General features: G+C 37.3%; 1 protein-coding gene across 3 annotated transcripts in view; it reads right to left on the bottom strand.

Moving 5' to 3' along the window:
- Positions 1-4,373: 4,373 nt before the first annotated feature.
- EPS8 (EGFR pathway substrate 8, signaling adaptor) overlaps positions 4,374-21,873 on the bottom strand; it is a gene marked incomplete at both ends in the record, with an annotated part of 59,631 nt that continues 42,131 nt past the window's right edge. Inside the window, 6 exons of one of the 3 annotated variants that reach the window (XM_080357135.1) lie at positions 4,374-4,487; positions 9,586-9,715; positions 10,162-10,342; positions 13,588-13,825; positions 21,249-21,284; positions 21,601-21,744. In XM_080357135.1, the coding sequence (XP_080213261.1) occupies positions 4,374-4,487; positions 9,586-9,715; positions 10,162-10,342; positions 13,588-13,825; positions 21,249-21,284; positions 21,601-21,744 (843 nt within the window). Of the gene's footprint in view, positions 4,488-9,585; positions 9,716-10,161; positions 10,343-13,587; positions 13,826-16,172; positions 16,197-21,248; positions 21,285-21,600; positions 21,745-21,873 lie in introns of all 3 variants that reach the window. The other 2 variants (XM_080357136.1, XM_080357137.1) reach the window with 2 other exon arrangements.

Here is a 21,873-nt window from a genome sequence, read left to right as displayed (position 1 = left end):
TTCCTTCCCTCAGTTCATTAACCACACAGTCACACCACCTCCCTCCCACTTCTTGTGTGAAAACAGTAGTTTCATTCAGGCAAGCAAAAGCTGTTGCTTTCAGCCATTTCTCACAAAGGATAACATTGTTAGTGTTGTTCACACGGATGGGAGTTGGGGGGTGTTGAGTTTGCTGCTGTTACGACAGGTAGCAGTGGTGGCTAGGAAACATCTAGCAAGTCACCCTGTTTTCTTTCAGTTCCTCTTTTAGTCTACAAAAATTATCAAGAAGTAGAAGCAGACAGTAATATCCTGATACTAGTTTTGGTCTGGATGCTGAAAAAGTAGTAAAAGGCCAAAGCCACAACCTAAGCATGTAACTATAATACACAGAAACTGAAAAAAAATATACTGGAGATCCAAAGGCAGTTAAATAGGCACTTATCAGCAAAAATTTAACATAGCCACAGTAAAAATTCAACCTGTTTGTAAAATATTTAAACACAGAATCCAATGTATGCTTACAAATTCCCTCATGTTTGCACTTCATACATAATGCTGTTGCTTACACGCAAAGGTAGGAGGCTGAGCACAGAATACTCTTGATATATCAGACCAAATACTAAGCCAAGGTTGTTTGTTTCACGTTCTAGATGTTACACAGACTTCACAGTAAGTAAAAACATAGTAGAAAAACTAGGCTCCTATAAAATGGTAGTTTCACAAAAAATATAGGTTCTCATTCATAATTGTGGTTCCCTTATGCATAAGATGCAGCCCAGGAAAAAGAGTGGAGATAACCTGCTTCAACTAGAGTCTGGTATTCCAGCCATAGCTCGCTTCTGTGTATTTCCTGAAAACTCAAAATTATCTTCACTTAAAAAAATAAAAATTCTGCTAGTTACAGATTTCCTGATTAGTAAGACTTAATCCACACTACATAGTTATCCATGAGTTCTTGTTTGTTCCCTTAGTTAAACTGTCTAGCAAAGCACCTCCAGAGACAATTTCAGATTTTCGCAAACACTCAGAGTCACTGGGACCTCTGCACATTCCAAAGTATCACATAATTTTGCATAGCTAATTCCCCATAAACCATTGATTTTAGCACACATCAATAATGTAGAAGTCTGCACTTATTTCCCTGCCCTCCAAAAAGCACCTACTTTTATATAGCACAATGCTTTGGAACAATAAAAATCTCACAAACCACAATTTCTCTGAGCAAAGCTCTGTTTAACATTGGAATTGCTAGATGGTAAGTAACTGTTCCATGCATCAATTCTGGTTTGAAGTGTTCTTTATAAATTGAATGTGAGGTTTCACAGTGGTTTTCTCTCCTCGTGACATCCCAAGGGAACAAGCAGACTAAAGCAGTGGGAAGAAGTGCCTTGCTGATCTTAAAAGGTGTGTGCTTAGAAAGCATAAAACTGCTGATGGGACATACCCTGCTAAACCTCACTCCCTCCACCCAGTTAAAAAGTCAGACTCAATGGCAGCAAAACAGTAAAGTAGTTCCTATGTTATCAGACACGATTCCTTTTCCCACATCTAATAAGACACTTTCTTGTCATTTAAAAAAAAATATTTTGCTTCCTTTTCAAATACACTTTTAACGTATTACATATTTCTAAAGTATTAGTGTAAAAAAAAAAAAAAATCCTCACTGCTCATATCCTAAAGAAAACTTTTTCAATGAAGCACTGCATTTTACCACTGTTTTCATTTAAGATACTGAACATTTTGAAGAAAATATTTTATTTTCTTTTGCTGGATCCCAAATGAGATCTCCTTTTGATTTCTTGTAACTGCCAACAAGTTGAAAATTCAAAAACTGTGCAGAGGCATGAAGTGCCCTGCAGTGCCTTAAAACATCAAAGAAATTCCACCAAAAAGGGAAATACCTGCCATTCAGATTTCACAGACTAACGCAGAAGCCGTACAGCCTAATTCAGCAAAGTTAAAGGGTAAAAGACAACTCAAGTTGTACTGGATTGATAAGTCATTAGTGGTTAATTAAAAGAAACTGAGAAAATACAACACAGAAAAAATCCAACCAACGCCCTCATCCCACCTTGCCCTCCACAGTCCAGTGATTCATTTTACTTATCCCTTAAGAATATGGAAGGGGTTTCTTCTTTTCTTTCAAAATCTCTCCAAAGATGCCTCTGAGCACACTGGCCACATTCAAACTTGTCTGGCTCTTTCTATAAAACTTTACAGCTACACAGAGACCCAGAGACTCTCGGAGACAAAACATGAGTGCTTCCCCCAACACCTCTGCATGCCAAACTCCACGAAGTCTGCAGGGTCTCAGACGTGATGCCTCCTTTTGGGCAAAAGCAAACACTTTACTGAATGCTAGAATAAGCTTGCAGAGAATATGAATATTGGTTTCATATTTTGGTAATTAACGGGGGAACAGAGGTGCAGGTAACCACTACAGTGCCTTTTATGGAATTAGACATACTTTCCATGAGAAAACACACTGACTCTAATTTTTTAATGAGTTTCAAAGAGCTTTTTAAAAGTTTTCTACTCCTGTATTTACAAGTAACAAAGCACCTACATAAGAGTAGCTTCAGGTCTCCCTTTACTGTCTTAATAATTCACCACCCAGTGTAGGGGACTTTGCTGTACAGTGAACACTCTTCAGGCTAGTTAAATGTGAATCAGAGAACATCAACACATCACGCGTTTGGAAGACTGGGCTTGATTTTTACTGATAGGACCAGATAGTGAGACAGACAATTTTCCCCCATAAAGCTGTGTATATACATTGAATCAATGCAGTTATCATGGAGGTGTGCTTGTTCAAATGTTTCCTATAGGGATAAAGCAATCAAGATTCACCATTTCTTTCACTGGGTAAGACAAGAATACATTTCTTATAGTGATTGCTACAGCAGCTGGAGTCTTCACTTTGGGATTCATCACTTCTTGACCTGTTTCTGGATAAGTGACCATGTTTAAATGGCAGGTGTATAACCTACATACTTTTCACAGGTACAAAGAACACATTTTAAATGTAAAAATATAAATAGACACGTAACAAATACACAGAAGAAATATTTGTAAGGACATTTACAATAAATGGCACTAAACACCTTTATTAAGCTTTTATTTTTTCTTTCATGAAAAATGAATAGGATTCTTTTTTTTCCCTTGTACGCTGAGGAAGAGGAAACTAATGGCAAAAATCAAGAACGCTTTCTTATTTCAATACCATCTTTGTAGCCACAAAGATATATGTATTTAACAGACAAGAAATACTGTTTATTGCAGACTTTAAGCTGATTCATGTGAAAAAGGCACTATGAAACTTAATCAAACCAGATGATTAAATTTGTCTAAATTAAGTGATATTATATATATTATATAATACATATATTATATATAAAATCACATGACCATGTGAAATAACAGAACATTTTTGTGACAAAAATCATTGCATCTTCAAAAATAGTATTTGCTGGAAGGGATGTTTCGTTTTCTCCTCTTTCTGCCTCCAGGAATCCACTGTTCCGAAAGATTACATTTAGAAAGGAACAATAGCTTTTTACTAAAGGAAACACTGACATCTGGGATCAGCACACAAAGAAGTCTAGATTATACACGGTTCTTCTGACAGGTTAAGTTACAAACAAAAAATGCAAGTATATTAAAAAAAAAAAAATTACTGCAGATTGTTTCATGGCTGCCTACAGTGGATCTGATCACTTCCTTGAGCTGAGTTGCATTACTATTTTCTAATTATTCCTTCTTGTGCAATGTTATAGTTCATCACAAGTGAAGTATTGATAAAATCAATGTACGGAGTATTATTTTGCTATAAACAGCATCATTAGTAATAAAACACCTTGGGAGTGATGCAAGAAAGAATCAGCCTATGTCAGGCTGCTGTTCATTTTCTGTTGCTGCCATCAATGGCTTAACTAAACATCCTGCAGCTGAATGCATAACAAGAAGGACTGAGCCAGAAAGACATAATTGCATTCTACAGCAAGAAATGGGATTCAGAACCTTATTATTACTGAAGGGTTAAAATACATTTTTTATTGCTGGCTCAGCTTCCCTTGGATGAATTAAACACAGACATGTTCCAGTTTATCTGTCATGGAATGGTTAATTCCATAAAGCCAAGACTCATCTTTGGGTGCAAATGAATCATGCGCCAATATTTTCACCTGTCAGGAACCTCCATTGAATTCCTCATCTGTTTGTTTTTAATTATGAGAAGCCAGCAGCAGGTACTTCTGTGAAGATGACTGTAAATTTTCCTTATGGTGGCTAGTTATATTTACAATATTATAAGATATTGCCCTGCACTGCTTCCTAAAGCAAAGCTGAATGGTGTAATGCTATGGACAGTGGAAGAAAAGAGGAAAGGCATTTTAGTGGCTGCTTCCTTCATCAAAGGACTCCACACCTGAATCTGTGGCAGCTGCACTGATTTTTTCTTGTCGTCTTCTCATAATTTCTTGTAGTTCTGAACTACCACTGTTAGCCTACAAACAAATAAAGAAAGAAAGAGAGTTTACATATGGTTTTGATACATGATCAAGCTCCTCTGCCAGCATTTTATTAAGATGGATGTTTGAACAAACTAAACTCACCTTCCAGCTCTAGAACTGAAAATGCACTAAGAATCTGCTTCAATGACAACTGGAACAGGAAAGTATTTACAATATCCTTAAATGCAAACCAGTAAAGAACCTGCAGACTATTAAAGGTGTCAGCTTGACTTTCAGCACTGCTGAGCATCTTTAAGTCTCACAAAAGCCTCTGCAAGTGTTGAATATTTATGGGGTGAAATATGACTTCAGTAAAAGCAGGGTTAAAGCTCAGAAAGTTTGTTAGGATTCCACCCTTGAGTGCCTAAAAATCAGGGCAATCATATTTAGAAATTAAAGCACATAAAACCTTTGTAGGTTTAGATTTATGTAAACACAAAATTCAAGTATGCACATGGGTTTGCACAGCCAAGGCCTAAGTAAGGACTGAATCTTAGTATCCCACATTACACAATACACCATCATGCATTTGCTGTTCAGAGACACAGGTTTCAAATTAACAGCACAGAAATAAGAACTGAATCATATTACTATATTAGCAACAGTGTAGTATTGCAAGGACAAGGCTTGATTTCACCTTCTAGAGTGAAAAATGGGTCTGCTGAGCTACCTTCAGTCAGATTGCTTTGATAACGTAATAGAAGTTATTAACATGGCCACCACTAGAGCAGAACTTCCCAAAATCTGCATGACTTCGAATAAGACTAGAGGATTATAAAGTAAGAGCCATACCTGCTACTGTGTTATTTGTCTATGACATGACCTTCCGACCTTCAAAACTAGCTTCCAAAATAGCCTCTGAATAAGGAATCAGAAACTGGTTTTGGAATTTGTAAAACAAATTTCAGGACTGTTAAAGGGAAAATCATTCAATCAATTCTGAACTCTGAAAATTTATTCCATTACATAAAATTTCATTCAGATGTATCCCATCATAACCATTAAAATGCATTATCTGATGCCATTACCTGGCAGACAGGTTAGGTGTCCACACGGAAGGAGGCCAGGATGCTTCTCTCCTAGGTAAATTACCATTGCACTCTCCTCCCAGAGTGGAAGGGCAAAGCAGGGGGCTTATAATTAACTCCATGAAGGTGAGAGGGCAGTGTTATTTGTTTTAATTCATCTTGTCCTTGCTCACTTGTTTTCAGTTACAGAATAAGCGCAGCAGTCACCCATTACTGAAGTCATGCATGAAAAGCATCAGTAAGTACTCAACACATGCTTTATCAGAGGTCATGTGGAAATATTTTTCTGGAAATGACTGGGGAGCCAAGGCTGAAACAGTTTACCTTCCTGATAACATCAATAACAACAAGAATGATGAGTATGAAACACTGCTCAACTAAACCAACTGCAATACATCTTGTGGCACAGCACAACAGGCGCATCCTACTTGGAGTCAGAGTACAGTGTAGCTAAGTAGCCTAGGGCTGCTCCTAGCAATACAATTTCTGGAACAGAACTTTGCTGTAGTGATTTACCCAGCTTAGCCTCTAACCAGATCATAAAGTATCAGTAAACTCCATCGTTCAATCGCACTTCTATGCTGTCCAGGTTTCGGCTGAGATAGAGTTAATTTTCTTCCTAGTAGCTGGTATAGTGCTGTGTTTTTGATGTAGTACAAGAAGAATGTTGATAATACACTAATGTTTTAGTTGTTGCCAAGCAATGTTTATCCCAAGTCAATTAAAGGCTGCAGGTGCGCAAGAAGCAGAGAGGCAGCAAAGCCAGGACAGCTGACCCAAGCTGGCCAAAGGGGTATTCCTAACCACATGATGTCACGCTCAGTATATAAACTGGACTTGGTCGGGGGACAGATACCACTGCTTGGGAATGGATGGGCTATTGGTGTCACAGGTGATGAGCAATTGCATTTTGCATCATTTGTGTTGTATATTCTATTATTATTATTGTTACTGTTTTATCTTCCTTTGCTATCCTATTAATCCGTTACTATCTCAACCCACAAGTTTTTTCTTTTCCTCCTTCCAGTTATCTCCTGCATGACACTCGAGGGGGTGGGATGAACAAGTGATTGGAGGTCATAGCTGTCCACAACATGTGGTTCAGTCATTCCTTTCACCGAGATGTCAAAGAGAACAAGCTATTCTTCGAGGCAACATTATGTATTTATTAGATAGAAACCATTTTCAGTTTCAGAGAGACACATGCCCATGATTCGCATTGCTGGAGAAGGAAGACAATGAGAACGTGTACCTGGAGTGTCCCCTTCAGGAGATGACAAAGGTGGAGTTCAAGATATTGTGTCTCTACAGTTATCCTCTGCAGCACTTTTCAATGCCAGAGCTTGAAATGCTCAACAAAAGTTAAGGAAATGGACATAAAAAACCCCTCATATTCATGCAGACTATTATTTTCATTTCTCAATGAAAAAGTGAGTCCATCCAGATGACTAGCCAGGCTGCTATAACACTGCATTTGGTATACAAGTTGAAATTCAAATCTCTGGATCATCCCCAGAGAACAGCTCCCAGAGGGGATACTCTGATCAGTACGGAGTGTGTCGTGCATCCTGCCTCCTCCTCAGACAGCGCTGCTTGCCTCCTTGAGACACCTCTGGCAGAAAGGAGTTGTTTGGCCCTGGCTATGGCCAGCTCTCTGCTGTCTTGACACACTGGTCTTGCACAGAGTTACCTTTCTGTTTTTGCTTGGCCAAACCCAGAAAGCTGTTAAACCCCAAGCACCTTCCCCATACTTGCAGTCTGTTTATACAGGGGCCATAAAACTCCATTAGGAGTCTTGTTTCCCTGGATGTTTTAAACTCTGGTGTGATTTAGGGCTGAATGGAGTTACCATGAAAATAAAGTAAAAAACCCCTGTAATTATGATACCTATTCATTTTTTTTTCCTCATAAGGGTAAATTTATTAAATTCCATCAACTGGAATTTCAGTTCCAAAATACTGAATTCCTCTGCCTAAGGCACAAGAATGCTAAAAGGAAATTGTAGCTGCATGAAAGTGAAGATTGGGTTGTTTATATTTGGGAATGTAGCCACAATTCTGAGAGGTAAGCCATTGCAGCTTGCAGAAATGGTATGAATCAGAAATACTCGTGGAAGATCCTGAGTAGAACTAACAAAGACAAGGCATAGGGTTCTGTAATGCTAGAGAGTGTGTGGGTTTGCTCCGTCTCTGGCTTTAATTGGTATTTGTCCTTATCACCCAAGTCATTTACTGCAATATGAAAACACAATACTACCTAATGGATGCCAGAGAACTTCATGAAAATTTGTCACAGATTAATGATGTAGAACAATTGCAGTGGTCAAACCCATAATCCAGTAGCTGCTTATAAGAAGCATTAATTGTAAAATAGGCCTGACACTGGCACAAGTATGTATGTGCTTAAACGCTTCTGTTACTAAAAGCATCTCTAGTTTGAGCAGTAAGAACAAAGCCCTTTTTGGAATACACAACCTCATCTTTACTAGGTCACATGTAGACATTTTGGCTGTGACACTCATTCCTATAGCTTCTCTTAAACAAGGACAGCCTTCCTAAACCATAGAACTTGAAATATTATAGGGACAGAAAGGAAGATGCATCTCAATGTTTTGAGTAATTCAAACAACGGGCCAAAGCAATCAGGAATTGCATAAATTCTGAAATTCATCAGTTAAACCTCATGTAACTGAAGCAGAAATAAATATTTCTATTACTTTTTCACTCAGGAAAGCCAATGACCTTGTTAAACTCCAAGTACCTCTTTATTGACACTTGTAGAGCATTTATTAGACAAGTTTTGACTCCTCTGTTTCCTGCAGAGCGAGACCTAACTGAAACAAGTAGAATAACACCATGGAGGAAAAAAAGGACAGACCTCTACAATCCAGTGCATCTCTGCTTTTCAAACCAACTTCCACCACAAAGGCACTCCCCTCTCAGTAGACAGAAGGCTTATGAAACTGAAATAAGACTATTGAGATTCCAGAAAAAATGAAGAATACACATATATCTTCACTATAAAATTATGGATATAAAATATGCCTCATCATAATCAACTTGTATTTAAAAATATGCCTAGTAGTTAAAGCTTAAAATCACTTAAGCAAGATGGTCCAAGGTCCAAGCTTCTTTAAATGACTGAAACACATTTTAAACTTCTTCAAGATTTTTATTTTTTTTTTAAATAGGATGGGAAGAATATAGCTTCTCATTTGGGCTAGTCTCACCTCTAGACTGTATCAAGTCCATTTCTCCATTTGCCACAGCAAGTTTTTTTAAAAGGTAGATATAACTGCAATTTTTTTGGCTAAAAATTGTTAGGCATTCTCCCTAGCACAACTCTGTATACAAGCTTTTAAGGTGTTTAAGGAACAACACTACTGTAATTAAAGCAAGCTGCCACAGGTCAATGAATACAAAGACACAATACTTTTATCCTTAGTTCAGTAATTATGCTAGCATGTTGAATGTGTTTTCACCCACTTACGAACCTGCCAATACAGATACGCAGCATTTGATCTGAAAGACCTTGAGATTCAGGAGTGAACTCACTCTACCAATTTCTCATGCCTAATGAAGCAAATCTCTTCTACAAAGATAAAGCGAAACTAAGACATCACCACCGGAAGTATTAGGAACACCTGTTTGTCCAAGTACCAGATAGGGCAAGAGGCAAGAAAAAGGGCATTTTACTTCTATTGTTTTCCCTAAAGCCCTTTTTGGCTGATTTTGTCTTCTTGCAGTCTGATTACAGCACACAATGTCTTAAACTTGAGTACTACAATGAACTTTTTCTAAAACTTTGTAGACCCTTCTAGAAACGGGGAGAAATGTTTTGGTGTTTTGACTGATACTGTTTCAATGAGTTAACACCACATAACTCAGGTACAAATAGTGCTTATCAACTTGACGGAAACTGAGAAAACAAAACAAAACAAAACAAACAAAAGAAAACAAAACAAAACAAACAACAAAACAGCTGTCTCACACAAACAGCTATTTAATTCTACAGGTTCAAAAGCATCAGCCCACCATTACGTTAGCAAGAAGGGTTATACATACCTCCAAGGCAGATTTCTGTACCGTAATTTGGCTGTAGACTCTAGAACCTTCTGGGCAAACAGTCCTCAGTTCCTCTTTATTGAGGGAGAAAAGCTGAGCGCCTGTCAGCACACCAAGGCTATTGACAGTCCTGTGGTCACAGCAAGGGAACAAACAAGAAATAAGAAAAAATACACTAGCCAAGGAAAAGTAATAGTTTGGCTTTCCAGCCATGTTATCTCAGATAGGGCTACTAAAATCAAGACAAAACTTAATGCAACAGGACTCCTGAAGTCAGTTCAGTATCTAACAAATACCTGTTGGTGGAGACACATATATATATATATATATATATATGTATTTTTCCTAAATATATCTCTATTGATCTATAACCACATTGATACTGATGGATATATATTAAGTATACATGTATATACATATATATGTGAAAATGAACTATTTTTCTCAAGGGTGCAGCTGATCTGTCTTGATTCAGAAGGCTGCTTGATTTTAAAAAGTGGGCACACCACATCCTACCTAATAACTGACAGAAAAATAATTTTTAGAAGTTTTCTTCACATTTGTCTTCAAACTTACACAGGGTTGAATCCTTTGGACTGTAGCCACGCTTTCACATCCTCAGATGAAGAGTCGTAAGTGATATTAACAACCGGGATGTTTGGTCGTGGCACATGGAACTTCCTCTGGGCAGCGCTCCGGCCAATGGTGAGTCGGTGAATAAGTTCATCCTGCACCTCCTCCATCTGCGATTTCCTGCCTAGAGAGACAGATGCCCCACAGGAATTATTCTCAAGGTTGCTTTATCAAAGCCAGGTAATTTCTTATGCTCCTCTTTAAATCTTATTTTTTTGTATATTCTACTGAGACTCCAGAATGAGGAGATAAGCTTGATGTCACACAGAGGCATAGATCAGTCTGGCAGCACCCAAGCTGTAAAAGAAAATGGGCGTGGAGGGTGATCATTTGTCATTGTCTGAGTTTCTTCAAATAGAATTATGATGTTTTAAACATGAAAACAAAAATGATGAGGAAGAATGCTCATATAGTGCCTGTCACTGTAGGCAATAAACTATTAGAGTGATCAAATTTTTGAAGGGGTTTTGAGAAATATAAATTCACTCCAAGTGAATGCTGATTGGTGAAAAGTGACTGGTTAACTGAAACAATGTCACACTTTGCATTAGAAAAAGAAGAAAAAGAAAAAAAAAAAAAAAGGTAAACGAAAAAGAGTGAATTCTCACCAGAGACAGAGAAATTGGGCAAGATTTTTTTTTTTTTTTAAACTTTTAAACAAAACTGTACAAATACACTATCCCACAGAACCTATTCATCTGAAGCCTTTAGTTCAGCTGGTGGGCATTAGCAGGTGAAATAAAATGCTTTTCATGCAATTTAACAAAGTAAATTATAATGAGACTGAAAATTGTTTAAAATGCATATGGAAAGTTTTATGGATGATTTTACAAAAATAGGAAGAATCCAAAAGGGCATAAACACCTTTTTGAGCACAGAGAAGATACCAATTTAGCACAGTCAACTCTCCATGTAGTAACTTTGGAATTACCATAAAAATACTTTGACACACAACTTCAAGTGATCTCAAAAATTCTCAGGATTTCCTTGCCAAGATGTTTTTAGTCACCTTTATTCAGCCTTCTCACTTTGATACAAAACAGTAACTACAGCACCTTCTCTAATGCACTCAGATGGCAAAAGCCATTCCTTTTCTCCTATTATACTGATAGCAGCAGAGGCAAACGACACAACTTCAATATGAAAAAGCTGTAAGACAGTAAGAATATTTCATTCTCTATTTTCCTTTTATCCTCTCCCAAAACCTCTTCAAGGATCAACATCTCTAGCCAGTTAGTCAAATAAAAACAAGGTTTACATTGGCTTTTAGGATTTTTTTTTTAATCATGACAATAAAAAAATAAAATTCCTTGGTTTAGCCATTTTGTCTTTTTCCTTTACAAAATAGCCCCAGGTCAAAAGTCAACAAAATATCTTTAGTAAAATATTTGAGGCATTCAGGCTCTATCATGTATTTTTTCCCCCAGAATGTGACTCAGAAGCCCAAATAACATGTGCTCTGTGATATGTGAAGGTCTGAGATGGGATATATTATACAAGTGAAGCCTTTAGACAATGTTATCAAAGCATGTACCAGTTATTTTCCCAAACAGAAAGAGCGCAAGAAAATTGCTACTTACCTTCTATTTACACAGATTTTGAAAGACATACGTTTTATCTAGACCAAGACTATATCAAAAGATAAATATTTAGCTGTTAGATAACAGATTCTTACTGTTGTTAGAAGTATTATCATAAATAAACAAGACACTCTCAGTGCAAAGCAGCTACTACACTGCCTGTTCTTTGCAGGGTTCCGGTGGATGCTTGGGCAGCAGGTAATGGTAGGGCTGCCCCTCACCTTTGCAGAGACAGCTGTTCTGTGAGGACTGAGAGGTACCTGAAGTCCATTAACTGGGCTTGAGTGGCAGCTCTCAGGAGGGCACAGGAGCTCTTGTGCATGGCCCAGGGCCTCTACAGAGGCTGAGAGGGCAAGAGATGTCTTGGAACCACTTACACTGCAACAACCCTTCATACCTCACACCCTGTACCTATACCCTGGTCTTCACATTTTCCATCTGTAATGCATAGAGGCCATCGTGGATTCAAGGAAATACATCTGCTGTGGTACGCAAAGATCATCTTTGACAGAAATAAAATGATCATTTTTGTGTGCATGAAGTTCTTCCTCACTTTCTGTATCTTGTATAACTATTTGGGTTTCTGCTTCTATTTAAGTAACAAACCGCCCAAAACAGAAGAAAGGCAGAAGCTGGCCCTACTGTTTCTTTGAGCAACAGGAATGAAGCCTGTTCCCCTTCCATGTTGTTCTCCATTTATAATTTTCAGCCAGCCAGTCTGTTATGTGAAAAAAACTAAAGTCTCAAAGCCTTCCTAAATTCAGAACTTAGGCCAGAGCTTATCTACCACCAGGCAATGTCAAAACAGGTTCCACCAACTGAGTGTGGTTATCCAAGCAGGTATGAGTCCCATCCACTGGGCACAGGGGGGAAAAGAAACCTTTCTGCAGAAAGGATTACGCTTGGTGCCAGTTTTTACCTCACGTGGAGTGGGATTTTCTAATAAGGCAGTGAGGCAGGGTATGAGAAAAGCTGTCAACTCTTGAACTGCAAAAAGCTCATAATTTTAACAGCTATTACTTTAATAGTTGTAGCAAATGCTTCCCTGCCAGTTTCAGTTATCTTTACGCCTAGCGATCACATTGCTTTAAGTGCATTTAGAACAGAATTTATTGGCTAAATAAGTTCTCCTAATCTAACTTGCTTTTCAGTCAATACAGAGTAGGAGCCTCAGCAGCAGCTGGGCTTTATATTTACAAGATGGCCTTAATCAAAATATTGAATAACTGTCACACTCTGCTGGATGCAGGTTACCATGTTTTTCCACCTAAAGGGCTATAGAGTATCTTCTCTTGTCCTCCTAAGATAAGGACATGACAGTTTGCCCAGTGGCCTGCCAGTTGCTGCTGCTTTGACCAAGCTAAGGGTACCTGATTATAAGATGAGTCTCCTTCAACACTATTACAACATGGTTCCTAAGTGTAAAAGAGCATAACTAATTTGAAAAACAATTTAGATTGTAATGTGGCAATGAGTTCAGGTAGAAAACATGCATTAACCAGAAGACCAGCATGGGCATTTACAGTGTTGAAAACCACTGACTGAAGATCCTAAACAGTCATTAAACAAGAGGATTTAGGACTGGGACAAGTGCAGAACTGTTTTGTCCCTACTTAGGATCCTGATTAGCAAGGGTCAGAAAATGTGTATTTTAAAAATAGGGTTAAAGCTAAATATTTAATAAACATTTATCTGAAAAACAAGTTTTTAAGGAATTTAAGCCTGAAACAAAACACACAGGAATGGGAGAAACACTTCTTTCTTTTTCTTGCTTCTTAGATCAACTTACGGTCCACAGGAACTTGCTTCTGCCGCTGGGTGTCTCGTCCAACACTACCACCACTGTCACTAGAGGTGCTGCTTTGGCGGCTGATGGTTTCTGGTGCTTTGGGCACAGGAACCGGTATAGGTGCTGGAGTGCTAGGAGGGAGAGGGACAGCCATGGGGACAGGAGTGGGTGCTGGAGGTGGCGAAGGAGTAGCAGGAACTGGATCAGGTTGTTTCACAATATAGTCCATCCTCTGTTTCTGAAAAGATCCAGAGAGACTCAGTTTGACAACAAAACTTGGACAAAACATCAGACAAACTCGGGTTTCTGCAGAAAATGCTGGGATGCTTCATACCAACTGATTTTATTTATTACACAAAGACAACTTACTTGCCAGATAGAGTTCCAAAATTTGCCAAAACTTGATTTTGCATCAATATTTGGCATCAATTTCCTTCCCTTTCAGACACAAAATTCACAGCAATGACATAATCTGAAACATGTTTCTTTCAAGCAGATGAGTTCTATAAATGATTTTTTTTTTAATTCCAAACTTCTATTACATGGCACTAACAGCTTCCAAAATTTTTGAATTGTTGGACTTTATCAGTGTAAAAATGTATATTTTAGAGATGTCATGTAAAAAATAGTGAAAAATGAATATATCCTGCCACATCTAAGCCTGACTAATAGTTTAACTAAGAAGTCACTGAGGGTAGGATAACACTTTTTTTCTGTAATGCAGAGAGGTTCCTGCTCCTTCTATCTATTCAGTTGTGCGTTTTCAGCTACTTCTGTGGTCGCTACATGCCACCCCAATGCTATAATCCAACTGAAAAAAATCCAACTCCACAATTCTTGGAATAGGGCCTGTTGTTTCTCTTCCCCCACTTTACATAATGTTCTAACAACGTGAAAATTATCTTGCTGCTAATAACTAACTTATATGCAACCCAAGTGACAGAGAAGCCCAGAAGCTCATACACAAACTGTGCTGGCATTTTCTTTCAAACAGTTCCAACCCCACATCTAACTGTTTTAACAGTGCTCTCTCTCCACAGTTTTGGACTAGCACAGCTTTCAAGTTTAATATTAAAGTTTGTTTGCTCAATAGGGATGCCTCATTTCTTAGTTATGAGAAATCTGCTTATTTTGGTATGAAAACAGATGAGCACATTCCCCAGATTCATTGTTCCTTCCTGAAATACCCTTCCCTATTTCCTTGGAGGCAGAAGGTTTATAGCAAATCAAGCAGGGAAATATTGGTAGGAGCCATATGTTAGAATCTGAGCAGCAGATCACTGCCCTGACAACAATCAAACTTCCATTAAATGTCAGCAACTGCACTTATACAGGAATCCACAACTCGGTAAGTCTAACTGATGGACAAGGCATTTTGTAGTGAATGCAAACTGAGACCATTACAGCTGAGCTATGCCGAGTTACACCAGCAAAAAAATTATCCCATCAGTTTCTATGGCCTGTCAATTAAGCCTAAGAAAAAAATATTTTGTTTCCCTTAGACAATTTTTCACTTAAATTGTAGTAGGGAGCTAGTGAAGCCAACATATAGTCTAACAATACATTAGCCATTAAACCTCTTTGTGTTTTTTTAGCTTAACATTTAGTTGTTCAAAGGCATTACTCTCAATTATTTTCTGACTACCTTGTGCAGTGCATTGTGGGGAGATTAAAGAAAAAAATAATATGACTGACTTTTCTGTATTCTGTTACTTCAATGTTAAGACAAGAAATGTTTTTTTAAATGTCAAATGCCAAGAAAAGTGAAATTCATAATATAAAAGAGAACAAGCAGAATAAGGTATATTTACAGAAGACTGTCCTTTGGTGGAAAGGCAATGCCGTAATATGCATATAGTAAATATATCATAACTTATGATATAGATGACTTATGATATATATGACTATGACTATAGATGTACTGTGGTATATGCAAAATTATTTTAACAAATTTTAAAATTTCAGAGCTATTAAAATTTTCTCATGATATTCAGCTTTTAGAATTTTTGTTCACAGATTCCAATTGCTAGACTGTTATCCCCACAATGTACCCTCATGTATGCCCCAACATTCTTAAACAACATGCAAGGAAAAAACAAGGCTTTTTTTAATGTTAGAGAAGATTCATTACAAACCAAGGCATCAACTACATACCACTACAATTGTAATCCAGAAAAAATGATAGATAAATACTACACATGGTTTTCAATAGATGCTACTGATGTAGTTTCAAAAACATGTTATGCTGTGATCACAAGTCTCATCAGAATGACTTGCTGCAGTGAAAATACAAATTAAACTGGAAGCGTCACTCAAATTCTAAATTTACAGATGAAACCACATGGAAATACACTTCACGTTTTGTTGAACAGTGCCCAGAAGCCAATTATACATTCTAATCACATTTAACATTTCTTTTTTTTAACACTTTTTCTAACTCCAGATATTTGAGGACATACACACATTGATCCAATCACTTCTATGTATTGCTGCAAACAAAACAAGCATGCACTACGGAATTCGGTGACTACATCATCCAAAAGAGTAATTTTTGAAGTTCAACAACAGAAGAGTAATTTCGTTACCTCTGAAAGCTCTCCCAGCAATTGCTGTGAGAAAAATGGAGTAAATCACATCAAATAGCGTTATTAGAAAGGTAAAAAGTAACTGCCTTACACATCTCTCCTGAAATTTCATACACATTAGCAATTTAAAACAAATGAACATCAGTGCTAATAATTACCTCTTCTTACTCACTAAGCAACTCACATAGTTATTCTCATTTTCTTCTTTTGAATAATGAGCAGACTGTTGGCTACCAAACACACATATGTGACACCTTATAAGCAATGAGCTCTTTTCAAAGCACCCACCTAGACAGAAATTTAGAAAGAGGTTTAATGAAAAAAAAAAAAACAACCCAAAAAAAAACCTGACATTGGATTGAAATCATAAGATGAATGTAGAGAACTCTCGTATCTATAGAACAAGAACAATAAAGTCACAGCAGGTATTAATAAAAAGTTATTTTTTTAGCTTAAGAAATATTGACTAGCTTAGAAAATGAGGTAAAGGTCACCACTGACAGGTGTGTACTTGCTAATTTGCTGGCAATGATCAGAACAATGAACAATTCTGGGGTTTTTGTTTGTTTTGGTGGGTTTTTTTGTAATTTTTGTTTGGGTTTCTTTGTTGTTGGTTTGTTTGGTTTGGTTGGTTGGTTTGTATGTATGGACTTGGTTTGTTTTGGGGGCTTTCGTGTTGGTTTTTGGTTTTTTGTTTGTTTGTTTTGTTGTGGTTTTTTTTTCCTTGTTTTTGCTTTTTTTTTTCCCCCTTCTTTCTTGTATATTTTTTTTCCTAAGAATAAACTTGGAATCCTCAATTCATATAAATTGGAACAAATCATTTAAATTATTTACAACAGTGATGAGACACACTCATTAAAAATCTGGATATACCAAAAAAGATTGCTGGGACTATTTTTTTCTTCTTCTTTTTTTGCCAGAAAATCTTTGTCTTTACAAGAAAAAAACAGAGGTCCCAAGGCTCTTTTTTTCCACTACACTACAGGCTACATCTTGTCAAATATCAAGATTCATTATGATTTGATCTATTTTTAATGTAAGCAGAATAATAAGTTTGAGCAAAAATGCTAACAATATCAACCCTAATTCTTGATCATTGTAAAAAAAAATGGAACAATATATTTACAGCTACACTTCAGCATAAAAACAGGGAATATGTGTATTCAAACTATGGCAAATACAGACTTAGCATTAGAGGTGCTGGATACAACTGTAAGTAGCATTAGTGCTGGGATATGCTCTCATTAAGTTAACACAGACATGGAGCTTCCCATTTACTGTCTTTCTGAGCATTTTAGTGCTACGTTCCTGTATGCACAGCAACAGGAGTTCAACACGAGGGCTACAGAGGATTCAGCCTCAGATCTGTCAGGAGCACGGTGCTTTGGATGTTTTCCTGACACTCACACTGGGAATCTCTCATTCTGGGGCATGTACCTCCTAATTTGGCTATATTTTAAGAGAGAAGAGACAGCCAACTACTTGCATACAACTAAAAGTGACAATGAGGTACCCAAGACTGGAGGAGGTAATTTCAAGGGAGCTCTTTCAGCCCAGTTTCCTCTGGTGGGTTCAGCTATTACACAGAGTCAACCAGCTGCCTATGAAAACCCCATTGCAAGGCACATAACTAGCTTTTGTGGGGTGTAAAGAATTTATTATTTTATTGAATTTAAAAACGTGCTTTGCTAGTCTTGCCAGAAAACAAGGAGTAAATTAGGATGGAAGAAGGAGAAATTCAGACAGTCTATTTATTCAAATTAGTATTAGCTAGACTAGTCCCCATTTCTTAAAAGAAAAAAAAAAAAAAAAGGCAAACTGAAGACTTTTAATTCCAATCATTAACCCAGCCATTTTTACAACTACTCAGTGCATTTTGCATAAGCGGCATCCCATAATTTGGGACTGGATCAATGTTGAATTGGACAGGAAACAACTTAAAAAAAACAAAACAAACATTAAAAAGTCTTGGTCTGATGGCAAATGTAAAGACCATTTAATATGAAAAGAAGTAAAAGACATACTGGCTCTTGGTGAAAAATTATTTAGCCACTGCAAAATGAACACCTGGCAACTGCATCTCTTTGTCATCAAACAATTCATGATCTGCAGGAAAGATAAGAATTGGCAAAAGATGAATATGACACTAACTTGGAGCACAAATGCTGTGCTTGAGGGGAAACAACTTCCCACAGAGATATTTTAAGTAACATGCTAAACAAAGAGACTTGAAAGAAAGGTTTTGATGGTAGATTGCCAAGAAATGCAAATGATGCTTGTCCCAAGAAAGGTGAAGACTTTTGTCTTGGTGTTTACATACCATAAACATGCCTCTTAGATGTAATGTCACACTCCTGTGGACAGTGCTGTTTTTTTATAAGACTGCAGGACTGCATTTTGCTTCACATTTGTGCTCTGTGCCTCATGCTGTCTACACGCCATTGGTAACATAACTGACTCACCTCACAGAGGGTGTCATGAGATTAATTAACATGCTCACCAAGATACACACTTCTAGCCCAAATATGTTCCTCAAATTCCTTTTTCAAGATCATAAAAAGTTAATGAAAAGCACAATAAATAGGAAATATTATGTTTAACTATTTTCTAGGTTCACCAGCAATACTTATACAAAAAAAGAAACTAGAGTGCTTGGGAAACTGTTTATGTTCACACACAATGAGATGGTGAAGTATCACTGTTGGTTCACAATAAAAAGGCGGACTAAATGGCCAACAGCACAGGAAACTCTGATAATCAATAATTCACATTAGTGGAAAACATAAATAACCAGCAAACTGTTCTCCAAAATATACACAAATACCAAACAAGCAAAAATACAGTTCTCCTGGAACTAATTCAACTGACCAGAAGAAAGATAATGTTATAGGCTCTGACTCACAAAGATGACAAAATATAATAACTAGGATATTGGTTGCAGTGTTCCTGCCAGAATAATCTTAGACAATCCAGTGCTTTCAAGTAATTATGTGTGACCTGGATCCTGAAAGGGACTGAGAGAAAAATCAGGGTCTAAATCTGGTGTGTGGACTCAGACGCCACTAGGAGAGGGAAGAATAAAATAAACATTACTCCTCTGAGAATAATTGTGATAATGAGGTATCCATCTCTCAAAGAAAAAGTGTCCATCTGTAGAATAACTGAATGAAAAAGTTCTCTCTTTTGATTGAATCCTTAATCCTTCTAATAATCTGGAAACATTATTTGGTTGGCGGTGCTTTGAAGGCCTTTAGTCTGTAAAGAAACACACTAACCTTGTACATAACACTTATCTGCAGCTTGAAGCCGACCAGGGTGCTCAACACAGCAGCCAGTCTGCTTTGAAAGCAGTCTTTGGAAAACCGAAGATGACTTAGGGGTCTGGAAAAAGCTGCACCACACCAGGCACTGAGCCTGCTTGTGTTCAGAGTCTGGCAGAGGCACTGATAGGAACAACCTCAATTTCCTGCTCTACCCACATGTTCTCCCGTTTGACCTCTGGCAAAGTAGTCAGCCCCTCAATGCCTCATTTCTCTCTGAAATAGCAGCAACGTCTCATAGCACCGTTATGAAAATAAATAGAGTTATGCAAACAGATCCGAATGAACCATGTATCTATCACAGGGAAAGAGACAAATGAGCATGCTCAGGAGTGCTAAAATTATAATAAACACCCTAAAGTTAAGAACAACAGTACTGACATGTCTTGGTAAAGACTCCCTTTATCCTGTGTAATTCATTATATTCCTTAATAATGTCACATTATTTCAAGCTCATATTTAAATATCATAGAGCTAAAATTAAAACAAACCATGGAGAACAACCTGCCAGAGGGCAAATAAAATGATCTAAAATGTTGTTCTGTGACCCTGATTTTCATAGGTCCATGGAGAATGCTTTAGAAAAATGATTATTATTTCTCATGTCATTATTTCAAACAGAAAACTTCAAAAACTGCAGTGCATTACAAAGAATAGTGTAAGAACCTCTACTTATAAACCACACTCAGTCTCAGGATTTCTTGGCAAATTCCAAACACACAAAATGACATGCACCATAAGAAAAAAAAATCATACCCTTAAATCAGGATTTAAAAAGCACTCTAGACACATGCTTCATGACACAGACAGGCAAAAGCCATAATCAATTTAGAATGAGCTCATACATTACAGGCAAACAATTAGGGATAAAAAAACTCAGAAGTGGCCTGATTCAAGCCCAGCAAGCTCAAGACAGGTCTACCACATTATGGTGCCAGAAATAGCATAGGGCATCATTTCTCAAGAGGTTTTCTATATCCATGGCAAAACTGGAAATACTGCAAAAGGTGCAGCTTTCACAATAGCTGTGCACACAGAATCCAGCACAGCAACACCTTTGACTGGGACTTTCAGATGAGTCTGCAGCAGAGACAGTCAATAGTAACATTATGGCATTACGCATTTTGGCATTTCTCAGTTTTCAATCATCAGCTGAAGTATGTAGGCACAAGGAATGAATATTAAATTAAATTTAATTTAACTTCAACATGAGTTGGGTTTGCATTTGGACTGAAAAAGTCTGGTTCATGGCAGGCCTGGAATTTCTGTTTAATCCAAACTTGTTTGCCTAACTTTTTGAAATCATTAGATATAAAAGGGAAGAAACAGGCCTTAGAAAACACCACCTGTTATTTTATGAGCTTCTGGCCCACGTAAATGTTGTCTAAAAATACAGATTACAACTTTATCTTGTATATCCTAACTCAGGTGGACAATGGCACTGATGTAAGATTATTTTTTTTTTAATTTTATCCTCTAATTCTCTTCAACATATAAAAGAAACAACAACAACAAAATCTTAATTGCACACCACAAAGTGAAAGAAAGAAAAGCAAAATTAGGTCACAAGAATAGAGTGTCATTGATGCACAGGGACAGTAATTGAAAAATACCTGCGAATTCAAAAGCCAAGACACCTAATTTTATTACTCCAAAGTACAGTAATTAAATAAATAGAAGACAGAGACACTCAAAGACAGAAAATAAAAAGAAAAGCTAGTGTTCACTCTCCTAGGAAAAACAAAGATGACCCTACCTTAAATAATTCAAACTCCTTCTTTGGCATCAACAGCTATCAATCCACAAAGGATATTTGCAATTAAAATAAATGCATTTACATCCATTAGGACCAAAATTACCACCTCTAAGCAAATAAGCAGAAAAAAAACCCAAACCCTTGTAGGACAACATTTTGCTGTATCACTATCATCTTTATTCTCATGTTAGACTCTATACAATAATAAAATTCAAGCTGACAAGAAAAATGAATCTTTATACATATCAGTGGAACATGCAGATAATTTAGCCTTGCTGTGAATCTCTTCCTCCTCCACATGCACACATGCACACTTCACAAGAAAGTTTTGCTCCTAAGGAGCAGACGGTACCTGGATAGTGCGGGTATACGCAGGCTCTGACCATCCTAGAACACCTTCTTGATTCCTCAGAGGATCCAAAATGTTGTTTGGCACAAAGCCTGTGCTGCCACTTTTATTCTGAACCTTCCACCACTGCTTTCTGTTATCCAGAATCTGAAATAATTTGACAAATTAGTCACATATTTTTACTGACTTTCCTCCTGCCAGTACTTAGACTGCGCATCATTTCAAAATAAAACTGTAAATTTGCCAGGTTCTGCGCTTGCCAACAGATCATACACA

Source organism: Nesoenas mayeri (genome assembly GCF_963082525.1).
Source record: "Nesoenas mayeri genome assembly, chromosome: 1".
NCBI lineage: Eukaryota > Metazoa > Chordata > Aves > Columbiformes > Columbidae > Nesoenas > Nesoenas mayeri.
The sequence above is the reverse complement of the archived record's forward strand: the minus strand, read 5'-3'. Positions and strand labels throughout refer to the sequence as shown.